Raw genomic sequence first — 21798 nt, 5'->3', positions numbered from 1 at the left:
TGTCTTTTACAGCGTTACAATACCTGTCGTTTCACTCTCTTTTCTACTAGTTTTTATGGTCATAAACATTACTGGGGAAACAGTGTCCGTCCACCGACATATGTTTCATGATCTTTAGTCTGTGTGACACTATCTGATTGTTAGATTGACATTGACAAACTTTAGAAGGGTGATCAGTCATTGTGTGTATTGGAAAAAATGTTTCTCCTGTGTCTACATTTTTTAGTGTTTGTTATTTGTAAAAAGTTGAGTTTGGGAAAGGGGGCATATTTGGTTTGGACCCAGTGCTTTGCTGTAATATCTCTCTTATTTTTCAGGGTGAATTGGAACGTCAACTCTTACAAGCCAACCCCATCCTTGAGTCCTTCGGCAACGCCAAGACAGTGAAGAATGACAACTCGTCACGATTCGTAAGTAAAGAATGTATACATATTTCCCCAAAAGAATGCCATTCTCAGACAGTATCGAGCTTAATTTGAAGTCTTCCCTATGTTTATAATGTATGTTCCTCTGTGGCTTACTAAAAGCCACTAATGCCATCTCACTCACTATCTCTTGCTCAAACAACTGGCACTTGAGACAGATTTAGCTGGCATGTGTGTTTGTTGGAGACTGCCAAAAATTCCTGGAAACTTTTGATGATAAGGAAGAGAAATCAATGGAGAGGAATTTATTGGATTATCCTCCTATTATTACGTGAGGAGCATTCCAGCAGGACACAACATTTCTGCTAATCATTATTGCCTGCTTTGATTCTGGATCCAGTTTAGATTAGAGAGGGTTGTTTTGTTCAGGACAGTCAGATCACAGCCTCATGCACATGGGTAGTCTACTCCAGACCCCAGGACAGTAGAGACCAAGAGGAATGTAGTCTACTCCAGACCCCAGGACAGTAGAGACCAAGAGGAATGTAGTCTACTCCAGACCCCAGGACAGTAGAGACCAAGAGGAATGTAGTCTACTCCAGACCCCAGGACAGTAGAGACCAAGAGGAATGTAGTCTACTCCAGACCCCAGGACAGTAGAGACCAAGAGGAATGTAGTCTACTCCAGACCCCAGGACAGTAGAGACCAAGAGGAATGTAGTCTACTCCAGACCCCAGGACAGTAGAGACCAAGAGGAATGTAGTCTACTCCAGACCCCAGGACAGTAGAGACCAAGAGGAATGTAGTCTACTCCAGACCCCAGGACAGTAGAGACCAAGAGGAATGTAGTCTACTCCAGACCCCAGGACAGTAGAGACCAAGAGGAATGTAGTCTACTCCAGACCCCAGGAACGTAGAGACCAAGAGGAATGTGGCCAAATGAGTATAAAATACAATGGCCTGGACTGGTCCCAGATCTTTGTGCTTTAGCCAACTCATATGACTATTGTATCACAACAATAGTAGTTGACGAAAGCACTTACAGTTCTGGGACCAGACTAATCAAATGTAGCCTTATTGTGATGTAGCCTTACTGCTCTTTAATTATTTGTTACTTTTATTTTGTATTATTTTATATTGTATTTTTGTGTGATTTTTTTGGGGTATTCTTTCTTAAAACTGCATTGTTGGTTAAATGCTTGTAAGTAAGCATTTTATGGTAAGGTCTACACCTGTTGTATTCGGCGCATGTGACAAGTGAAATTTGATTTGATGTAACTGAGAGGAAGACAAAGGCTCGCCTTGCAGCACAGTGTGAGACCTGGTTGAGGCAGATGTGGATGCAGTGAAATGGTTTGTCTGCTTTTCTCACCCCCCATTTCTCTCTCCCTGCAGGGAAAGTTCATCCGGATCAACTTTGATGTCACCGGATACATCGTTGGGGCCAACATTGAAACTTGTATCCTTCCATACAGCTAGCTTAAATTTACCATGCAAGCTTTGATATGAATCATTTACAAAACTGACAGATCTTTATGGGGATTTTTTTATTATGCTAATTAGATTTCCACGGGGGCGCACAAATTGACTCTAAGGGGGTTAATATTGTATTTTACTGTATAAAGGCTGCACTTCCTTGACTGTGATGGGACAGATCTACTGGAGAAATCCAGAGCTATTCGCCAAGCCAAAGACGAGCGCACCTTCCACATCTTCTACCAGCTGCTGTGTGGGGCAGGAGAACATCTCAAGTGTAAGGACATCAGTCTGATATGTACCATCAGCATAACTTCAATGACCCAGACCCATATGGCCTCTGTAAAGAATAGGCCATCCTCTGAAATGCAGAACATTGTTTCTCTAGCCGTTGGCCTGAAGTGTCTTGAAACCCACTCAGACTCAGTGTTGTTCACTACCTAGTATCACAATAACATCACCTGTCAGTGGGCCGACTATCAAAAATGCATGTTTGCTTTTTGTCCTTTGTGACCTTGAACCACCTATCTCGACGTCATTTCCCTTTCCTCTGTTTAGCGGACCTGCTCCTGGAGGGCTTCAACAGCTACCGCTTCCTGTCCAACGGCAACATTACCGTCCCTGGTCAGCAGGACAAAGATAACTTCCAGGAGACCATGGAGGCCATGAACATCATGAGCTTCTCCCACGACGAGATCCTGGGTACTACGATCTTCACTCTCATCTGTCTGACTATCTGTCTGTCAACTGTTATTATTAAAGCCCTTTTTACATCAACACTTGTCAGAAAGGGCTTTACAGTCATTATTATAACTATACATGCTCATAACAGTTCCATGTATTCCAACAAACACAGAGTAGTGTGTGGTGTTCATGGTAAGTTTATGATAATATTTCTCTCATCTCTCTGTGCTTGCAGCCATGCTGAAGGTGGTCTCCTCCGTGCTTCAGTTTGGGAACATCATCTTCAAGAAGGAGAGGAACTCAGACCAGGCCTCTATGCCTGAGAACACAGGTAGCTGACATTGACCAGCTGTGCCCTCGGCACACACACACGTACAGCCACACACCCATTACACCTGTCAGTTGTCACATATATTGATGTCAAGGAAGCTCCTCACATTCTCAAGTTCAGACCTTATCTTCCCCTTCCTCATTTTCCTCCCAGACTTGTGCTAACCACCCTGAGTCAGATGTCAGAGCTCTAACGATTTAACCTTCCCATCTCTCCTGGCCCGGTCACCCACCTTCAAACAACATCATTATTCATATTTACTACCCTACTTTACTTCTAAGAAAAAAACCAAATAAAACATTGCCTACTCAACCGTATATGTTACTGCTGCATTTCTGGTATTTAAAGAGGAGAGGGTAGCGAGTGCCAATGACGTGGCTCAGCCAGTTATTACCAAATGTGGAAAACAGATCTAGGACAGAAGCAGATGTTTTTAGCAGGCTCTGCGCTGGAAATGATACAGATTTATCATTCTTACCTCTCCAGAAGCTCCCGCCGTGACAAATATTAAAATTCAAACATCTCCCCAGTTTCAAAAGACAAATATCATAAAAGCCGTTTTGACACATCTTAAATCAAGTCTGTGTTTTTAACCCACAGGTGTTCTAAACAGCTGTGCGTTTAACTACCCCCTACCCTGAGCTCTAGTCCAAACCTGGGTTCAAATACTATTTAAGTTATTTCAAATACTTAAGCTGTGGTTGGTTGAGCTTGCCTTTTGCAATGGAACCAATAGAAAAGTCCCAAAATTGCGAACCCCATTTACCTGGCACTCCAGACAGACTAGAGCGAATGCTCAAAGTACTTGAAATATTTCAAATAGTATTTGGATCCAGGTCTGCTCCAGGCATACCTTAGAGGTACTGGACTGGCAGGGGTAGGCAGTCACTCAGTTCAGTTCTTACTTATTATTCTTTACCATTAACGGTCAAATGTGAGCCACTTCTGGCAGAAGGGGGAGAATGTAATTCATAGCTACTGACCATGTAGAGCTGTGGCCTGCTGCCAGTGGTATGTCTTTTCTGGTGGTCTCAAGCGGTGGTCCCACATATGGAAAGTCTTTATGGCTTTTACTGTGTGTTTTCCAACTCAATGGCGTTTATGGGAATTGGAGGATTATAGGGTTATCCGTCGGGTCTATATAATATATATATATAATCATATCCTAATAATGTTTAACTCCTCAAATGTTGCTACTTCTTTCCCTGCTACTGCTTTGAGTCTATGTAAGGGATATTTGAGTATTTTAAAGTTATTTGTGTTGACTGTAATCACATCTTGAGCACTAACGTTTAATGTTACTACTGTTTTCCCTTTTTTCACCCCCTCCTTTATCTTCCTCCTCCTCCTCTCCTCTACCAGCGGCCCAGAAGTTGTGCCACCTGTTGGGGCTGAACGTGATGGAGTTCACCCGGGCCATCCTTTCTCCGAGGATCAAGGTGGGACGAGACTACGTCCAGAAGGCCCAGACCAAAGAACAGGTAAAACACACACACTATAACAGAAGCTCTCCTTGCTTCACTCATCACCCCTCTATGGACTCACTGTACTGCTGACTTTGGATCAGGATAATGTTAGTACTGTGGGGTGTGGTTCCTGTCCACCTCTGTGTTAGATTTACAACAATAGAGATGTCTAGCCCTGAGACCCCAAGGCTGAGAATGGCAGACTCACTTGCCAAGTCATACCAGAGAAAGACAATCTAATAAGGAATGCATATTTCTCTGTCTCTCTCTCTCCACCTCTCCCACACACCTCTCTCTCTCTCTCTCTCTCTCTCTCTCTCTCTCTCTCTCTCTCTCGCTCCACCTCTCCCCCACCCCTCTCTCCACCTCTCTTTCTCTCTCTCTCTAGGCTGACTTTGCAGTAGAGGCTCTGGCCAAGGCCACATACGAGCGTCTGTTTCGCTGGCTGGTCCACCGCATCAACAAGGCCCTGGACCGCACCAAACGCCAGGGGGCCTCCTTCATCGGCATCCTGGACATCGCTGGCTTTGAGATCTTCCAGGTACTTAAATGCGTAGGCCTCCACAGGTACTTAAATACATGGCAAATAAGACCTCCACAAGGGCCCTCTATCTCTTCCAGATACAGAGAAAACAGCTAGAGAAGAGAGGGGGGACTTGGTTTGGCTTAGTTCATCCTGTCTATGGAATTGGTCATCTGAATGGTCTAAGGACGCTTTTCGTGGGAAAATGATATGATATACATTTTTGGGGAACAGCTGATAATTTATCCTGTGGACCAATTGCACAGGGGCAGTTATGGGAATCTCAGCACTTCTAAAAATGCCTATTGGGTGTTGTCCTCATTTGCTAATAAATTCATAAAAAATCCTACAATGTGATTTTCTGGATTATTTTTTCTCATTTTGTCTGTCATAGTTGACGTGTACCTATGATGAAAATTACAGGCCTCTCTCATCTTTTTAAGTGGGAGAACTTGCACAATTGGTGGCTGACTAAATAATTTTTTCATTAATTGATCTATGACTTGATAGACGATAGTTATCATGCGAGGCTAGTTCAACAACAGGCGAGTTCAGACGGTTCAGACATTGTTAACATGAACCTTGTCGTCAATAGAACACTCGATATCCCAAGATCACTAAATCTTGTGTTGAAATCTCCAACCCAAACTCTCTGTTTCCCTTCTGATTTGTGACAGCTGTTTATTTCCCCACTAAGAGCCTTGGCTGCAGCGTTGTAATGTTGAGCCAAAAGAACAGGAAAATAAATCACGATCCCTGGGATCATTTATAATCATATCAAACAAAAATCAATCAGCTGCAGTTATTGTTTTGGCTTATTTGTTAAAAAGACAAAACCCTCATAGTTCAAATGAAGACTGAAAAAAGCAGTAGGTTACCGGTGCCAGTTTGAGCTGAAGGCATCTCAGCAACTTGGCTATAGAGAAGTGGTATTCATTGGTGTTTCATAAATTAAATAATGTAGTCTTGTTGATTTTACATATCTGAAACTCCTTACAAATCAATTTCCCCCTAGGGATGAATGAAGAAATTATCCATCTTACTGCATTCTTCACTTTTGAGACAAAGTTCCTTGAGTTTCGGAGTTCTGAAAAGATCAAATCAATTTGTATACCTTTCTCCTGTAGCTGAATTCGTTTGAGCAGCTGTGCATCAACTACACCAACGAGAAGCTGCAACAGCTGTTCAACCACACCATGTTCGTCCTGGAGCAGGAGGAGTACCAGAGGGAGGGCATCGAGTGGAGCTTCATCGACTTCGGCCTGGACCTGCAGCCCTGCATCGACCTCATCGAGAGGCCGGTCAGTATCCGTTTAGTGAGTGTGTGTGTGTGTCCTCCTGTGGTGTTGTTCTGTTGTCAATACTTGGGTCATGTTCAATGATCAGCTAACGTTTTGAAACAGAGTGAATCGGTGAGAAACAAAGTTAACTAAAACGATTAGTTTTCCGTTGATTAACTTCTTCCTGTGTCCTATTGAACACGGCCCTGTTGTGTGCTGTCACCCTGCAGGCAAACCCCCCTGGTGTGCTGGCTCTGTTGGATGAAGAGTGCTGGTTCCCCAAGGCCACAGACAAGACATTCATAGACAAGCTGGTCCAGGAGCAGGGCACCCACCCCAAGTTCCAGAAGCCCAGACAGCTAAAGGACAAGGCAGACTTCTGCATCATCCACTACGCTGGCAAGGTACGGACCGGTGAGATTACATATAGGTGGTGGAGGATAGTTAAAAGGATAGTTTTCTGGGTTTTAACCCAAAGATTGGTGTAAAATCCAGAAAACTATCCCTTTAACCACTTATGGCTCTGCCATATTCCTTGAGTCAAAGATTAAACATGTACAATGCACTGGGATGTATTATAGACAGATTTCGGGCTATTTTTATGCAATATTTCATGTTTTCCCCGCTCGTATTGTATGCACTTAAAAGTTATTTTGGATTACGTCGTCTGCAGTACTTGTAGACCCCAGAGCCTTTCCCCTGTAGTGGTCTTGGAGGCACAACAGGTCCTTTCAAGCTGCAGGACTTACTACTAGGCCCTCCAGATCTTCGGATTTCTCAGAGGTTTTCCCCTGTAGTGTTCTTGGAGGTACACCAGGTCCTTTGGAAAGCCACTGTTATAATGTGTCCTGAGGCATTGTCTGTTCCATCACTAGCCCCTATTCTGTTCCTATCAACCTCTGACTGCTGGATCACTCTGCCGTCAGCACTCACACTTGATGCACTACTTCTCCTCTGTGGTATTCCAATTCTGCAGGAGTATCAGATCCTGGTTGTATGTATCAGATATGTGGGAGGAGGTTTGGGTAGTATCTCTAGCGTCCAGTCAGTGTTGTGCAATAGAGACCCTACCTTTTCCAGTACAGGCAGTCCTGCTGTACAACGTAACCGCATCTGTTCAATATTATGTAGACGTTGTCTTTAAACAACACACTTTTCTGGAATGATTTGGAGTCGTATGTCACCCCTAGTGAATCCATGAATCAATGAGAATATAAAACTAAGTCTATGTCAAAATGTGTTTAGTCAATATCAGTCTGAACTCATTAAACTCTCACCCTCGCTTTCTAACATGAATTTGGAACCTCAACAGTCATTTTGTTGTATATCACCACTCTCCAACAGTTCAATTCAATAAACTTTATTCATCCCTGAAGGGCAATTATTGCTAATATCTCTCTAGGCCTGGATGGTTCTGACCTTCTCTCCTCTTCTCAGGTGGACTACAAGGCAGATGAGTGGCTGATGAAGAACATGGACCCCCTGAATGACAACGTGGCCACGCTGCTCAACCAGTCCACTGACAAGTTTGTGGCCGAGCTCTGGAAAGATGGTAAGTTAATTCCCCGGCCCCTGTCCTGTCCAGATGGTTAACAGAGAAGGAATGTGTTAGCACTGGCTTGATGATTAACAGTTATTATTAGTTAGATTGGTTAATTCATCATCATTTAGGCATATTTGTTTTAGGGATTGTCAATGTACAATGTTTGCTACTTATTTAGCTAACATGGTGCTAATAATAATAAATCGGACTTCAGCCTACTAACCTCTGTTTTATGTTTTCGCCTTTTTCTGTTTTTATTTTCTCTTCTGTCAGGTGTTTTTATCCCCCTGTCTCTCTGTATCGTAGAGATACAGAACAATGTCACTAGTCTTGATGAGCCTCCAGGTGAATGTTATGAATGTAGCTGTAGAAGGTTCCATGCTTACCAGCGCAGCATGGTGTTGTCCATAGAAATAGATGATGTTGTATGTTATGACATGCTGATGTAGGTCCATGGCTTAGCAGTGCAGCATGGTGTAGCCTACCTCCATATAGAGGCTCCCGTTGCTTCTAGGCTGCATGTCATTGTTGGTCGTCGCCTATGTCTCAGTACTAGTATAGTAGTCATTAGGCCAATGGACGGCAATACCTTTCAGCAATGCTCTTCTCCTGCTAGCGTAAGATAGTGCCTACTGAGACTAAATAGGTCTGAAAGCCCATATTGTTGTTTTTCAATTCTAATTATTTTATGATTACACCATGAAGAAAATACAATTTCTACTCCGAAATGTGTGTCATGACCGTTCTTGATTCTAGTGGGATATTGACTCTGACGTTGTATTAAGTTCCACCATTTTGACAGATGGAAATGGTCAGAACGAACCAGCAGTGTTCATAACCCTCTCTATCAGTTCCATATGGTCAATTCCATTTCATCCTTTTATTAAGATCGGTGTCGTTCAACAAGGAAAATGTTATCAGAGTTTGCCTGGTCGCTGGTAGAAAGACACTCTGCTCTCTGTAACAACAAGGGACTTGTGTTCTCACAGCTATGCCTTAAGGCCCGCACAGACTGTGTGATTTTAGCCGTCTTATGCCACGATTTAGCCGTCGCAGACAAAATGTCCACGTCGTGGGCATATTCTTAGGTCGTAAACAATTGTCGGATTAAGTACCACTACATGCGGTCGTAGGCTCTGACAAAGTTCTGGCAGTGTCAGAATTGTTTTGCCTTTATCGTGCAACGTGGCTGGTGTTTACGAGCCGATTCCAGTAACTGACCAATAGGAACACGGCCTGCACTGAGTATGCACACAATAATACGATTATTCTGAATAGTCAGATTAATATAATAGTTTGATTTAAACGTTTACATGCTTTGCAAGAAGAACGATTTCCCTAATAATTTTGGCTACATGACACATCTGGAATCAGGCTACCTGATGGGATTTTGATAAATGCACAAAATCTCCAATCAAAATAAACATTCTACTACAGCGACCATGTTATTTTTGTGAGGCATATTTCATTCTGAGTTCGTACATACACTACCGGTCAAAATATTTAGAACACCCACTCATTCAAGGGTTAAATGTGCCTTGAATTCTAAATAAATCACAGACAGTGTCACCAGCAAAGCACCCCCACACCATAACACTTCCTCCTCCATGCTTTACGGTGGGAAATACACATGCGGAGATCATCCGTACACCCACACCGCGTCTCACAAAGACATGGCGGTTGGAACCTAAAATCTCCAATTTGGACTCCAGACCAAAGGACAAATTTCCACCGGTCTAATGTCCATTGCTCGTGTTTCTTGGCCCAAGCAAGTCTCTTCTTCTTATTGGTGGCCTTTAGTAGTGGTTTCTTTGCAGCAATTCGACCATGAAGGCCTGATTCACACAGTCTCCTCTGAACAGTTGATGTTGAGATGTGTATGTTACTTGAACTCTGTGAAGCATTTATTTAACTTTCAAAGTTCTTGAGATTTTCCGTATTGACCTTCATGTCTTAAAGTAATGATGGACTGTTGTTTCTCTTCGCTTATTTGAGCTGTTCTTGCCATAATATGGACTTGGTCTTTTACCAAATAGGGCTATCTTCTGTATACCCCACTTACCTTGTCACAACACAACTGATCGGCTCAAACACATTAAGAAGGAAAGAAGTTCCACAAATTAACTTTTAAGAAGGCACACCTGTTAATTTAAATGCATTCCAGGTGACTACCTCATGAAGCTGGTTGAGAGAATGCCAAGAGCGTTTAAAGCTGTCATCAAGGCAAAGGGTGGCTATTTGAAGAATCTCAAATACAAAATATATATTTGTATTTGTTTAACACTTTTTTGGTTACTACATGATTCCATATGTGTTATTTCATAGTTTTGATATCTTCACTATTATTCTACAATGTAGAAAATAGTAAAAATTAAGAAAAACCCTTGAATGAGTAGGTGTTCTAAAACTTTTGACCGGTAGTCTATGAAGTTCGTATGTGAAAACTATTTATAAGATGCATACTTTCAGTTTTTCAGAACTCACTTCACTCACACATAAGCATTGAAGGAGGCTTGTTCTGCTGGTGCTGGCACATCTCAAATACACCGCTGCGGTTGACGTAGCCTACGTCGGCTGACAAAGCCTTGCATGCCAATCGCAGAATGTGACAACTGAACTGAAGCAAATCGTATAATCTGGCCAGGTGGATATCAACATTTTAATTTGGTAACAACGCACAGTGTGGCATGTAACAACCGTAAAAGAGTGAATCCGACGTACAGTGTGGGAAGGCCTTTAGCCAACTCAGGCTAACTAAAGGAAAAGCTTCTGAAGTCACTGATTTCAAGAGAGGCAGAAGAAATGGTATTGTAAACCTTGTGGTATGGTGGAAAGGTTAAGAGCACTGGGTATTCAGTATTCTGAACCAAAGCCAATGCTCCTTTCTGGAATCTGTATTTTTCTTAAGGGTTTTAATCCCATTCAAGGGCATATATTTAAGCGTAAAGGGAATTAAAGAATTGAGGCTTGACTGAGGAAAGATTAATGGCATTCATTTCCCCCTACATTTTTTCAAAGTAGCAGAGAATTGGAACCACATGTAGTATTTGGCATTTCTCTTGACCCGATTCTACAGTACTATAGACATTGATACACAGCAGGTGTGACAGTGGTACAATATCAACAGACTGAATACTAAAAGTCTGGAACTTTGTAGGACATTCCTGGAGTTCTGTCTGCCTGAAACCCTAGGAGCCTAATAACATAGTCGGAGGTTTAATTTTGATAAATTACCCATACGGACTCTTGGATAAACAATTCATCAGCATGTCTCGTATCAAATCTGTTTAATGCCACGTGTTGGAAATATGACGCTTGTCAACACGCAAGCCCAGCAATAATAACACGCCAAAATGAAGCAAGGCATGTAGTGAATCTGAAGTTATGGATATGATATGGCCCTGTGTGACTGACTGGCAGATTATGCTAAAATGATGAAAAAAGCAATGTGTAGGAAATGTCCCAGGCTGTGAAATGCCTTTAGTTTCATACCAAAGAATAGGCCTTAAATGTTTTGTTATCCTAAAAGGTTGTCACTTTGAATGATTGCTGAAATGAGTAGTATGGGAACATAGTGCTCAAGAATACCTGCTTTTGCCGCTAGCAACCATCCCTCTCCCCTCATCAGCTGTACCTAGCCTGAAGAACGTTTAAGAATACAGACCCTGGAACCAAGCATGTATACTGTATAGCAGTATCCTCCATTAACCCCAACAGCACACATCTTTGTTGTAGCCCCGGACAAAAACAGCCTGATTCAACTCATCGATGGCTTGATGGTTAGTTGACATGTTGAATCAGTTATGCTTGTCCGGGGCTACAATAAACATGTGTACTGTTGGGGGTACTGGAGGACCGGACTTGGGAAACCACTATATAGTGTCAGTTTTAGGTGATCCTCTTGCCCTGTCCTTGCCCCATACCCACAAATCCACAGAGGCTGCCAGTCATACCTAGAGGTCCTTATCAATCTACACCTGCAGCTGACACACATTGCTGCTGGCTGCTGCTACTCCCAGCATCCTGTGTCTGTCTGTCTGGGATCTAGCGCCCAACACCTCTCTCCAAATCCGACCCCCCTCTTCTAACCCCTTTCTCTCTCTCTTCACCAGTGGACCGCATCGTGGGCCTGGACCAGGTGGCGGGCATGGCGGAGACAACGTTCGGAGCCACCTACAAGACCAAGAAGGGCATGTTCCGCACGGTGGGCCAGCTCTACAAGGAGTCCCTCACCAAGCTCATGGCCACCTTGAGGAACACCAACCCCAATTTCGTCCGCTGCATAATCCCTAACCACGAGAAGAGGGTGAGTAGTATATCCTGTCATACTGTACATGTCAGTCTAACCATACCAGGCCTCCTGTTTGATACTATAGCCAACAGAAGGGGTGAGACTTTAATTTATCTCTTAATTTGAGGGTTTTCTCTGAGTATAGATGGCTAGACCTTCTGTAGACATGAGGTTAATAGGTAATGGTCTTTGCTTGTGCACCTGTACCAGAATTTTGTATTTATTTCTAACGCTTCACTTCATCTGTCTCCCCTGTTAGGCTGGTAAGCTGGAGCCCCACCTGGTTCTGGACCAGCTGAGGTGTAATGGAGTTCTGGAGGGGATCCGTATCTGCAGACAGGGCTTCCCCAACCGCATCGTCTTCCAGGAGTTCAGACAGAGGTAACCACGGAAACAGGACACATAACTATTGTTCTTGTGTTCTTTGTCTTCACTGTGAGCAGACTAGACTGCCTTCAATTACAGTGGTCTCTGGGTATATGCCAGTGTGTTAACTCCTAATACCTCCCTATTTCCCAGGTACGAGATCCTGACCCCTAATGCCATCCCCAAGGGCTTCATGGACGGGAAACAGGCCTGTGAGAGGATGGTAAGGGCTTCCGATGTTATCTATTAACTAACACAATGAGCAAAGTGTTCAAACTCAAGAACAGATTAGTTGTGTCAATGCACCACCCTGTTTTGAATGATACAATGAATTAAAAAAATTATCTGATTTACATGCTGACTTTCCCCATTTCCTCATATTCTCCTGTGTATTGTAACAGATCCGAGCGTTGGAACTGGACCCCAACCTGTTCCGTATCGGCCAGAGTAAGATCTTCTTCAGGACCGGAGTCCTGGCCCACCTGGAGGAGGAGAGAGACCTGAAGATCACCGATATCATCATCTACTTCCAGTCCGTCTGCCGCGGCTACCTGGCACGCAAGTGAGTCATTAGGATTAATAATTGATTCATAACTGAATTAATATTTATATAGCCAGACTTTCCAGACTTCCAGACTTCAAATCACTTTGCGTAGTAAATACCATGACTCAGCAGCCCAACTTTCTGTCCCCTATCACTCAGTCAAGTATGTTTCAATTTCCCCCTCCTTACTGAGGCATGTTCATGCCCTTTGATTTCAATGCAACTCACAAAAAATTGGGCATAAGTACAGATAAATTATGAAGTTGCTAAAACTGTATAAAGTAAAAATGATACTGTATGTGTTATGGTTTGGGATACAGCTATGGCCAAGTTAAGTAGCTTAAGTAAAGCTTTGTGATATCATTCTCTTAATTATGGATCTGTTCCTCTCCTCAGGGCGTTTGCTAAGAAGCAGCAGCAGCTGAGTGCTCTGAAGGTCCTCCAGAGGAACTGTGCTGCCTACCTCAAGCTGCGCCACTGGCAGTGGTGGAGACTCTTCACCAAGGTAAGTGGGGGTTTTACTGATGGAGAGTGCTGTGAGAGCTCATCTACACCCAGTGTTAACCGGATTCATATGACCATTTCTCTCAATCCTGTTCTATTCCTTTCTTCCTTTCCTCCCTTCCCTGACCTTGATGTGACCCTCTTTTTATTTTTGTCTTCCAGGTGAAGCCTCTGCTCCAGGTGACCAGGCAGGAGGAGGAGATGCTGGCCAAAGACGAGGAGCTGGTCAAGGTGAAGGAGAGACAGAGCAAGGTGGAGGGAGAGCTGGTGGAGATGGAGAGGAAACACCAACAGGTGAGTTACTAGTTCCTGCGCCTGTCCTCCTGCTAGAGGGATGGAACCCCTTCCCATGACTCCATACATAAATCTAGCTATTCTTCTGAAATATACACCGCAGAAGATAAAACAACATATGAACTTTGATGGTTGGGTTGGATGGTTGAGTAGTGTGCTTGGGGAGATTTGACCTTTGACATTCTAATAGGATAAAGTAGCTTAGGTAAACTTTCCTCTCTATCCTGTGTGTCCCCCACAGCTCCTAGAAGAGAAGAACATCCTAGCAGAGCAGTTGCAGGCGGAGACAGAGCTGTTTGCCGAGGCGGAGGAGATGAGGGCCCGCCTGGCCGCTAAGAAGCAGGAGCTGGAGGAGATCCTCCATGACCTGGAGTCCAGAGTGGAGGAGGAGGAGGAGAGGAACCAGAGCATGCAGAACGAGAAGAAGAAGATGCAGTCCCACATCCAGGTCAGAGAGAGAGAGAGAGAGAGAGAGAGAGAGAGAGAGAGAGAGAGAGAGAGAGAGAGAGAGAGAGAGAGAGACATATATGCACATATGGATGCAGCATGGACATATGCGCGCACACACACACCATCAGTTGATGAGTTAATGTTGGTTTAGATGGAATTCATTCTAACTAAAACTATTGAAAACTTCAGCATTGCAATAAATATCCTTGTGCTGAAGATACTGAGTGTCTTTTGGTTGAATGTATGTATGTCCATTGTCTATCCATAGGATCTAGAGGAGCAGTTAGATGAGGAGGAGGCAGCCAGGCAGAAGCTGCAGCTGGAGAAGGTGACGGCAGAGGCCAAGATCAAGAAGATGGAGGAGGACATTCTACTGCTGGAGGACCAGAACTCCAAGTTCCTCAAGGTCAGAGAAGAGGGCACACTTAAGCCTAATCTACACCTTCTGCTTCCACACCTTCCGCTAGGTCCTCTCGAACGAAACCAGAAGACGCAATATCGAATGTCCCCTCCCAACACTGAACGCGGAACCCTGTGCGGATGGGAATGGGCGTTTGATTGAAGCGAAAGGCATAAATTAGGCATTGGAAATGTATAGAGCCCTAAAGGGTACAGGGGATAGTAGAGATGTTTAAGATGATCTTAATCTGATACAAATGATTTATTAGAGGATGCCATAAAGGGGAAGCTAAAGAACCACATGCGGCTCTGGAGCCACACGTTGTAGACCCCTGTTGTAGAAAACTGTAGAGGTTTAAAAAAATATATATATATATATGCCATTTAGCAGACGCTTTTATCCAAAGCGACTTACAGTCATGCGTGCATACATTTTTGTGTATGGGTGGTCCCGGGGATCGAACCCACTACCTTGGCGTTACAAGCGCCGTGCTCTACCAGCTGAGCTACAGAGGACCACAAAACACATCTCTCCTCTCCTCTCTCCACCCAACAGGAGAAGAAGCTGCTGGACGACCGTGTGGCCGAGATGACCTCCCAGTTGACGGAGGAGGAGGAGAAGGCCAAGAACCTGGGCAAGGTCAAGAACAAGCAGGAGATGATGATGGTGGACCTGGAAGGTAAAGGCTTCACTGTGGCTCTTCCTCAATTGGTCTCCTCGACTCCTTGCTCTCTTTCTCTTCGCTGTCTTCTCAAACTGCGTTGGAGGAGAAGGTCCGAGGTCCTTCCCATCAGGCATTCTTCTCAAATGCGTTTTGAGGATGCAGGAAAGATTCATTGTAGAACTTACTGTAACTCCCTCAACATGGCAGACATTCAACTGCATAAAATAAGATTAAGATAAGATTACAGACTAGATAAGATTAAGACTTCCCTGGTAATGTGATTCTGCATATGCATAGGAGTTCCATTTCAGTTCGAACACCACAATGACTTAATGGCTTACCAAGCTGAAGAATCTGGTTACTACTGCTTAAGTGGAATGTTGGAGTGGATACTTTTGAGTGCTGGGCCAACATCTATTTTCATTGTGTGTGTGTGTGTGTCTCATCAGAGCGCCTGAAGAAGGAGGAGAAGACTCGCCAGGAGCTGGAGAAGGCCAAGAGGAAGCTAGACGCTGAGACCACTGACCTCCAGGACCAGATAGCTGAGCTGCAGGCCCAGATAGAGGAGCTCAAGATCCAGCTGGCCAAGAAGGAGGAGGAGCTACAGGCCGCTCTGGCCAGGTGAGATACTCCCCTCCAGCCCCAAAATGGATTCTCAATAACGTTCATGGGTTGTGTTCAGTTTGCACGATACAAGAGAAAATGTTTTGAAATGGTGAAATGAAATGAAATGGAGGATATACTATCTGAACGCTACCTGGATCAATTAGGGGAATAGATTATGAATAGATAAGCTTTGCCCACCATGCAAGCCTGTACCGCGGGGGTTGCCTGTTCCTATGGCAACCTGCCCGGCCACTACTGTGGTCCAGTAAACCATACCGGCTAAATGTGCACCCACACATATACTCCCACTTCCATCGCCTGTCCCCATAGCAACAGTCCACTCTACAGGGCCCAAGCAGTTGAGACCCAGCGGGCACACACACACACACACACACACACACACACACACACACACACACATACATTAAAAAATACAACAGTTTACTATAGAATACTACAGTACTTACTATAGAATTCTGTAGTATACTGTAGAATACTATACTACACACTGTAGTATACCTCAATCATGTATAGTACTTACTATATAATGTTGTAGTATATTATAGAATACTATAGTAAATACTACAGTATACTACAGGCCACAAAAACACTACAGTAATTACTATAGTATATACACAGATTTGCAGATGTTATAGCAGGTGCAGAGAAATGCTTATGTTACTAGTTCCAACAGTGCAGTAGATTGTAAATACTACAGTATACTACAGTAAAGTCTGCAAAAACACTACAGTGAATACAATATTATTTAACCATAGTATACTATAGTATTTTTTCATGTGGGCACATACCCTCATGTTGGCTTTGAACTAAATATTTAAAAGCAGCCACACAGTCCAGCTGCTTAGTTGTTCAGTGGCATGGGTTCACTCTAAACTAAACCAATGCCTTCCTTAGTGCAGTGTGTGCTGTTATGCTGGCTATCATCCTCACTAGAGACACACTCACACTCCGAGGCAGATTGATAGAGATTGATGATGTGCCCCATCCAAGTCTCTCACTACATTTTCCAACGGAAAGGAAAAGGAATCTCAGCTTGGACATGGCTGCCATGACGGATCGTCTCACACCTCAGAGGGAATTGGTCACGGAATCTGTTTGTACTTCACAGACGTTTATTTTTAATAGCTTCTGAACATGGCTGCTGGATTAAAAGAAAACATTACCAGATATGGCTTGAAAAATACCTGTCTCTTTGAAGAAGGAGAAAGAGTGTCAACTTGCATCCAATTATTACCTCAATCTAGCTTGATTGTTAATTTAACATTCTTTGTAATCCAAAGCCAATTCAGACCTAATTTAGTGGAAAATATTCATGAGCAACACGTTTGGTGTCACATTCAATTAAGTCCCTTTTGATTAGGGAAACTGAGACCACATACTAATTAGTTCCTCCTCTGGCTGCAAGAGGTCATTGGCATGAAGGTGAAGTCCAATCATTTGGATGTGGCGAATTCAGGTGTAGACTGTAGGCCAATGGGAAACAGTCAGTCCTAAATGACCTTCTGAAATCATCACTTGGTCATAGGCTAGTTGATTAAACCATTACACTTAGGCTAAAGTATTTCAGTTGGAATTCTATGAATGTTTATAATTGTGGGGCTATTGTATTACCAAAGTCTGGACATTTGCTATTTGACTATAATGACTCATTAGTAGCTATTATATTGTTATCCATGGCTTCATCAGTGTGTAATACCTAATTGGACATGGAGTCATTATTTGGTCCTGGCAAAGGGACAGGCCTCTTCAGAAGCTCTAACACAGGAATGTCTAAGGAATGCAGGCAGGACTCAGGAGTCAAATCAAGGTGTATTGGTTACGTACACAGATTTGCAGGTGTTATAGCAGGTGCAGCGAAATGCTTCTGTTACTAGCTCCAACAGTGCAGTAGAATGTCTTACAAAAACAATACAAATAATCAAAAATCAAATCAAGAAATGACAGAACGAATCCAATGAACAATCCAGAGTAGATATATTAGAGTGAGCATGTGTCAGAATCCAGAATAATAGTAATAGTTTAATCTAGCCTGACTGCTAGCAAGAACACATATTCAATCTCATTATGGCTTCGCTCTCAATGGCATTTCTACTGACAGAGAAAGGCACAGACAGACACATTCAAGAAACTCACTTCTCAGACACACACACAAACACACACGGCAGGCTGACTAACACACACTGGTCCTCCATGAGCTCACCCGCTGTAAGGTCGATCACACTGCCACCCTGTGTTCACTGGGGTTTTGTTACCAGACTGCAGTCTCACTTGCTAGGGCCTGTATGATTTTGAAATGATCAGACATTTTGGGGGATTTAGAGAATGTGTAGTGATTTTATGTACCAGTTTTGTGTTTCCATGGTTTTACCCAAAATGATCCTAACATTTGGATATCTCTGGGACTGTCAAAGTACTGCTCAGATGAACGCCCCACAGTTAACATGATTTCTCACCTCTTCATTCAAATGGAATGTATCCTGGCATTAGCTAACTAGTCTAATGATTTCCATGTTGATTTTGCTAATGGTTTGTTGTGTGTGTGTGTGTACCAGGGGTGATGACGAGGCGGCCCAGAAGAACAACGCCCTGAAAGCTGTGCGGGAGCTGCAGGCCCAGCTGTCAGAGCTGCAGGAGGACCTGGAGTCAGAGAAGGTGTCCAGGAACAAGGCCGAGAAACTCAAGAGGGACCTCAGTGAGGAGCTGGAGGCTCTGAAGACTGAGCTGGAGGACACTCTGGATACCACCGCCGCCCAGCAGGAGCTCAGGTACTGGAACACTGCTTGTCAAGCCTCAGATGTACTGCTCTCTGCTGCGGTGATACGTTTATATGTTTACTGTAGTCCCAATATGTTTATTCAGTGCTTTTAGAAATTGATAAAGAACCATTGTAGGGTCGCACTGAAAAAGTGGCACTGTCATAGTTTAGCAAAGTACCTGCGTGTGTATCTGTATGGGGGCTATGGAGAGACACAGCCCCTCAGTGAGGTGTCTTTTATGGGTCTACCTTCCTAACCCCCCTCTCCTCTCCTTCTCTCCTCTCAGGACCAAGCGAGAGCAGGAGGTGGCTGAGCTGAAGAAGGCCATCGACGAGGAGACCAAGAACCACGAGTCTCAGGTCCAGGAGATGAGACAGAGACACTCCACCGCCCTGGAGGAGCTGTCTGAGAATTTGGAGCAAGCCAAGAGGGTGGGTCTATAATCAGAGACAATACACCTGTCAATCATCTACCGTAATTTTAGGACTATAAGCCGCGCCTTTTTTCCCATTTTTCGACCCTGCGGCTTATATAACGGTGCGGCTAATCTATGGATTTTTACAGCTAACGGCCACTAGAAGACCTCCTAAATCTATGGATTTTACAGGTTACAGTCTACCAACTTTAACTCTATGGGCTCTATGACCGGTCCGCGCCCCCCACCTTTAAGCGGCGGGCTCCAGCAGGAAAAGCTGGAGGCCGGAAAAGAGTGAGACAGGTAGCGCGCAAAAGTAAAAGTGGAACCGAGAGTGGTACGAGAGACAGAACGAGAGACAGAACGAGAGCAAGACAGACAGACATTACGAGAGCGAGACAGTTTGTCTCTTTCCCGACAATCCCCTCTGTGCACAAACCCTTACATATGGTAATTAAACATTAAAACACCTGCGGCTTATAGTCCAGTGCGGCTTATATATGTACACATCATTCAATATCATTCAATTTAGCTGCTGCGGCTTATACTCCGGTGCGCCTTATAGTGCGGAAAATACAGTAATAACATATCTCCTTACATGTTTAGCAGGCCAAGAGGCTAGGTCCACCATCAGACATGACACCTACCAACCATAACGTCATTATACAGTAGTAACACTACATACATGTTTAGCAGGTCAAGAGGGTGGATCTCCTCCAATGATGTATGTAAACCCAGGATTGTTGACACTATGTATTGGCCATTGAGAGGCATTGAAGCCAGCAGTCAGCCATATTGACACTCCCCAGTAGGAGCAGTCCTCCATAGGAATTAATGGAATTCTACAGTATTTAAATTAAATGTTTCAAGGACAGAATGACATGTATTTAAGTATGTATGTGTTGTCATGGGGACAGTAACATTAGTAATCTCTAAAAAGTGTACTACGTGTTTTTATATTTAATTTACATGTTTTATGTTTAGCTCATAATATAATGTAAAAGTATGCATTAAGGTGTCTGTAATAGAATAAACGTGGCAAACACGAATGTAGACATTAATAAATGCATTTCTATAGCTTCCAAAATATTATTTTTTACAACGGCGGGGGAGTGCCAAGATGGCGGGAAGGTGGCTTCAACACAGCGCCCTCGATCAGTCATCTAGTGTATATATATAAATCATTGGTCGCCACCTGAGAAAATACACCTGTCAACATAACGTCATCTCATACAGTAGTAACACTACACTATCACTACTTTGCTAAGCAGGCCAAGAGGGTGGGCCTACCCAACATCCATCTCCCCAACATACCCTGTAAAATTATCTTGTCTCCCCAATGTATAACACAACCCCTCTCTCCCCTCTTTCCGCTGCAGTTCAAGTCCAACCTGGAAAAGAACAAGTGTACCCTGGAGAGTGACAACAAGGAGCTGGTGAGCGAGGTGAAGGGGCTACAGCAGGCCAAGACAGAGTCAGAACACAAGAGGAAGAAGATGGAGGCTCAGCTGCAGGAGTTCATGGCCCGAGCCACCGAGGGAGAGAGGGCTAAAGTAGAGCTGGCCGACCGCACACACAAACTACAGGTTAGAGGGCAAGTCAATGGACCACACTGTCTGTCTGTCGTCATCACACCCCTCATAGGGGGGAGACCACTGGGACTATGTGATGAAGTCAGTTGGTTTCTCAAAATGGGAGTGAATATGTTTTCATGTGAATATGAAGAGATATTAATAGACCTTTGTCTGTAGACGGAGCTGGACACTGTCTCCGCCCTGCTGGAGGACGCTGAGAAAAAGGGAATCAAGCTGGCCAAGGATTCAGCCAGCCTGGAGAGTACTCTACAGGACACACAGGTGAGACACCATATACGTCACCAAGCCATTACATACTCTAATAGTTGAAATCGAAGTTGGAGATATTGTAATATGCTATGGAAGCAAATGTCCTTTGATGACACTTCATTATTGGAGACACTTGTAGCTAATGCCAATCTGTAAAAACAACTTAAATTCCAAAGAGTCTTATTGTGTGTGTGTGTGTAGGAGCTGCTCCAGGAGGAGACTCGTCAGAAGCTGAACCTGAGCGGTCGTATCCGTCAGCTGGAGGAGGACAAGAGCACCCTGCAGGAGCAGCAGGAGGAGGACGAGGAGGCCCGCAGGAACCTGGAGAAACAACTGGCCACGCTGCAGGCACAGGTATGGACCCCACTGGCATTCTTAATGTTTCACTGCCAATAGAAGGACAGGATTTCCGTCTGTGTACACACACCATTGATATTCATTACAGGTTGTGGTAGCTAGACTCACGAAATAGGTATTGGATATAAGTTGAATACAGTGTCGGGGAGAAGTAAACTACATGTAGTTAAACTAGTAATTTAAGTACATTTTGCAGTAGCTTGGTGGTAGTGTTGTCAGTAGTTAATTACTTTTTGCCATGTAGTGGTGTAGCTAAGTACTGGAACTACACAGTACTTATTTTGAAAAAATAAAATAAAATATGGGTGAAGTAGGCCATAATTTATTATATTTTTCGGCATTAGACCTGCCTAATTTTCTCTTGGAACGTCGTTTTTGTTTAATAGGCTAAATAACACATTCTGTTAACATATGACCCCAAAGTGATCTATTCTTGCAATTTGTAGTCTATGACATTTCAGATTTAGATATACTTTTTCACAAAGTAGTTTGGATGTAGTCAACTACCTTTTTAAAGTAGGGTAGTTTTGGTGTAGCTTAACTTCTTTCAGTGTGAAGTAATTGGTTGCTTGGTAAAATATATTTTCATAGTAGCTTCCCTAACACTGGTTGAATAT

At 43.6% G+C, this 21798-nt stretch overlaps 1 protein-coding gene across 1 annotated transcript in view; it reads left to right on the top strand.

Annotated features, from left to right (window-relative positions):
• Positions 1-21798, top strand: part of LOC311113667 (myosin-10-like) — a gene marked incomplete at its 5' end in the record, with an annotated part of 77643 nt that overhangs the window by 47394 nt on the left and 8451 nt on the right. Inside the window, 25 exons of the mRNA XM_084156946.1 lie at positions 286-410; positions 1762-1825; positions 2021-2119; positions 2401-2544; positions 2762-2857; positions 4220-4338; positions 4712-4864; positions 5974-6147; positions 6357-6530; positions 7564-7678; positions 11782-11975; positions 12220-12341; positions 12480-12549; positions 12728-12888; positions 13267-13375; positions 13537-13668; positions 13910-14116; positions 14387-14524; positions 15074-15197; positions 15632-15803; positions 18362-18574; positions 18852-18996; positions 20360-20566; positions 20732-20836; positions 21026-21178. Of these exons, the coding sequence (XP_084013072.1) occupies positions 286-410; positions 1762-1825; positions 2021-2119; positions 2401-2544; positions 2762-2857; positions 4220-4338; positions 4712-4864; positions 5974-6147; positions 6357-6530; positions 7564-7678; positions 11782-11975; positions 12220-12341; positions 12480-12549; positions 12728-12888; positions 13267-13375; positions 13537-13668; positions 13910-14116; positions 14387-14524; positions 15074-15197; positions 15632-15803; positions 18362-18574; positions 18852-18996; positions 20360-20566; positions 20732-20836; positions 21026-21178 (3515 nt within the window). The remainder of the gene's footprint in view (positions 1-285; positions 411-1761; positions 1826-2020; positions 2120-2400; positions 2545-2761; positions 2858-4219; positions 4339-4711; positions 4865-5973; positions 6148-6356; positions 6531-7563; positions 7679-11781; positions 11976-12219; positions 12342-12479; positions 12550-12727; positions 12889-13266; positions 13376-13536; positions 13669-13909; positions 14117-14386; positions 14525-15073; positions 15198-15631; positions 15804-18361; positions 18575-18851; positions 18997-20359; positions 20567-20731; positions 20837-21025; positions 21179-21798) is intronic.

The sequence above is a fragment of the Coregonus lavaretus genome, assembly GCF_964263955.1.
Source record: "Coregonus lavaretus genome assembly, chromosome: 40".
In the NCBI taxonomy this organism is placed as follows: domain Eukaryota; kingdom Metazoa; phylum Chordata; class Actinopteri; order Salmoniformes; family Salmonidae; genus Coregonus; species Coregonus lavaretus.
The sequence above is the reverse complement of the archived record's forward strand: the minus strand, read 5'-3'. Positions and strand labels throughout refer to the sequence as shown.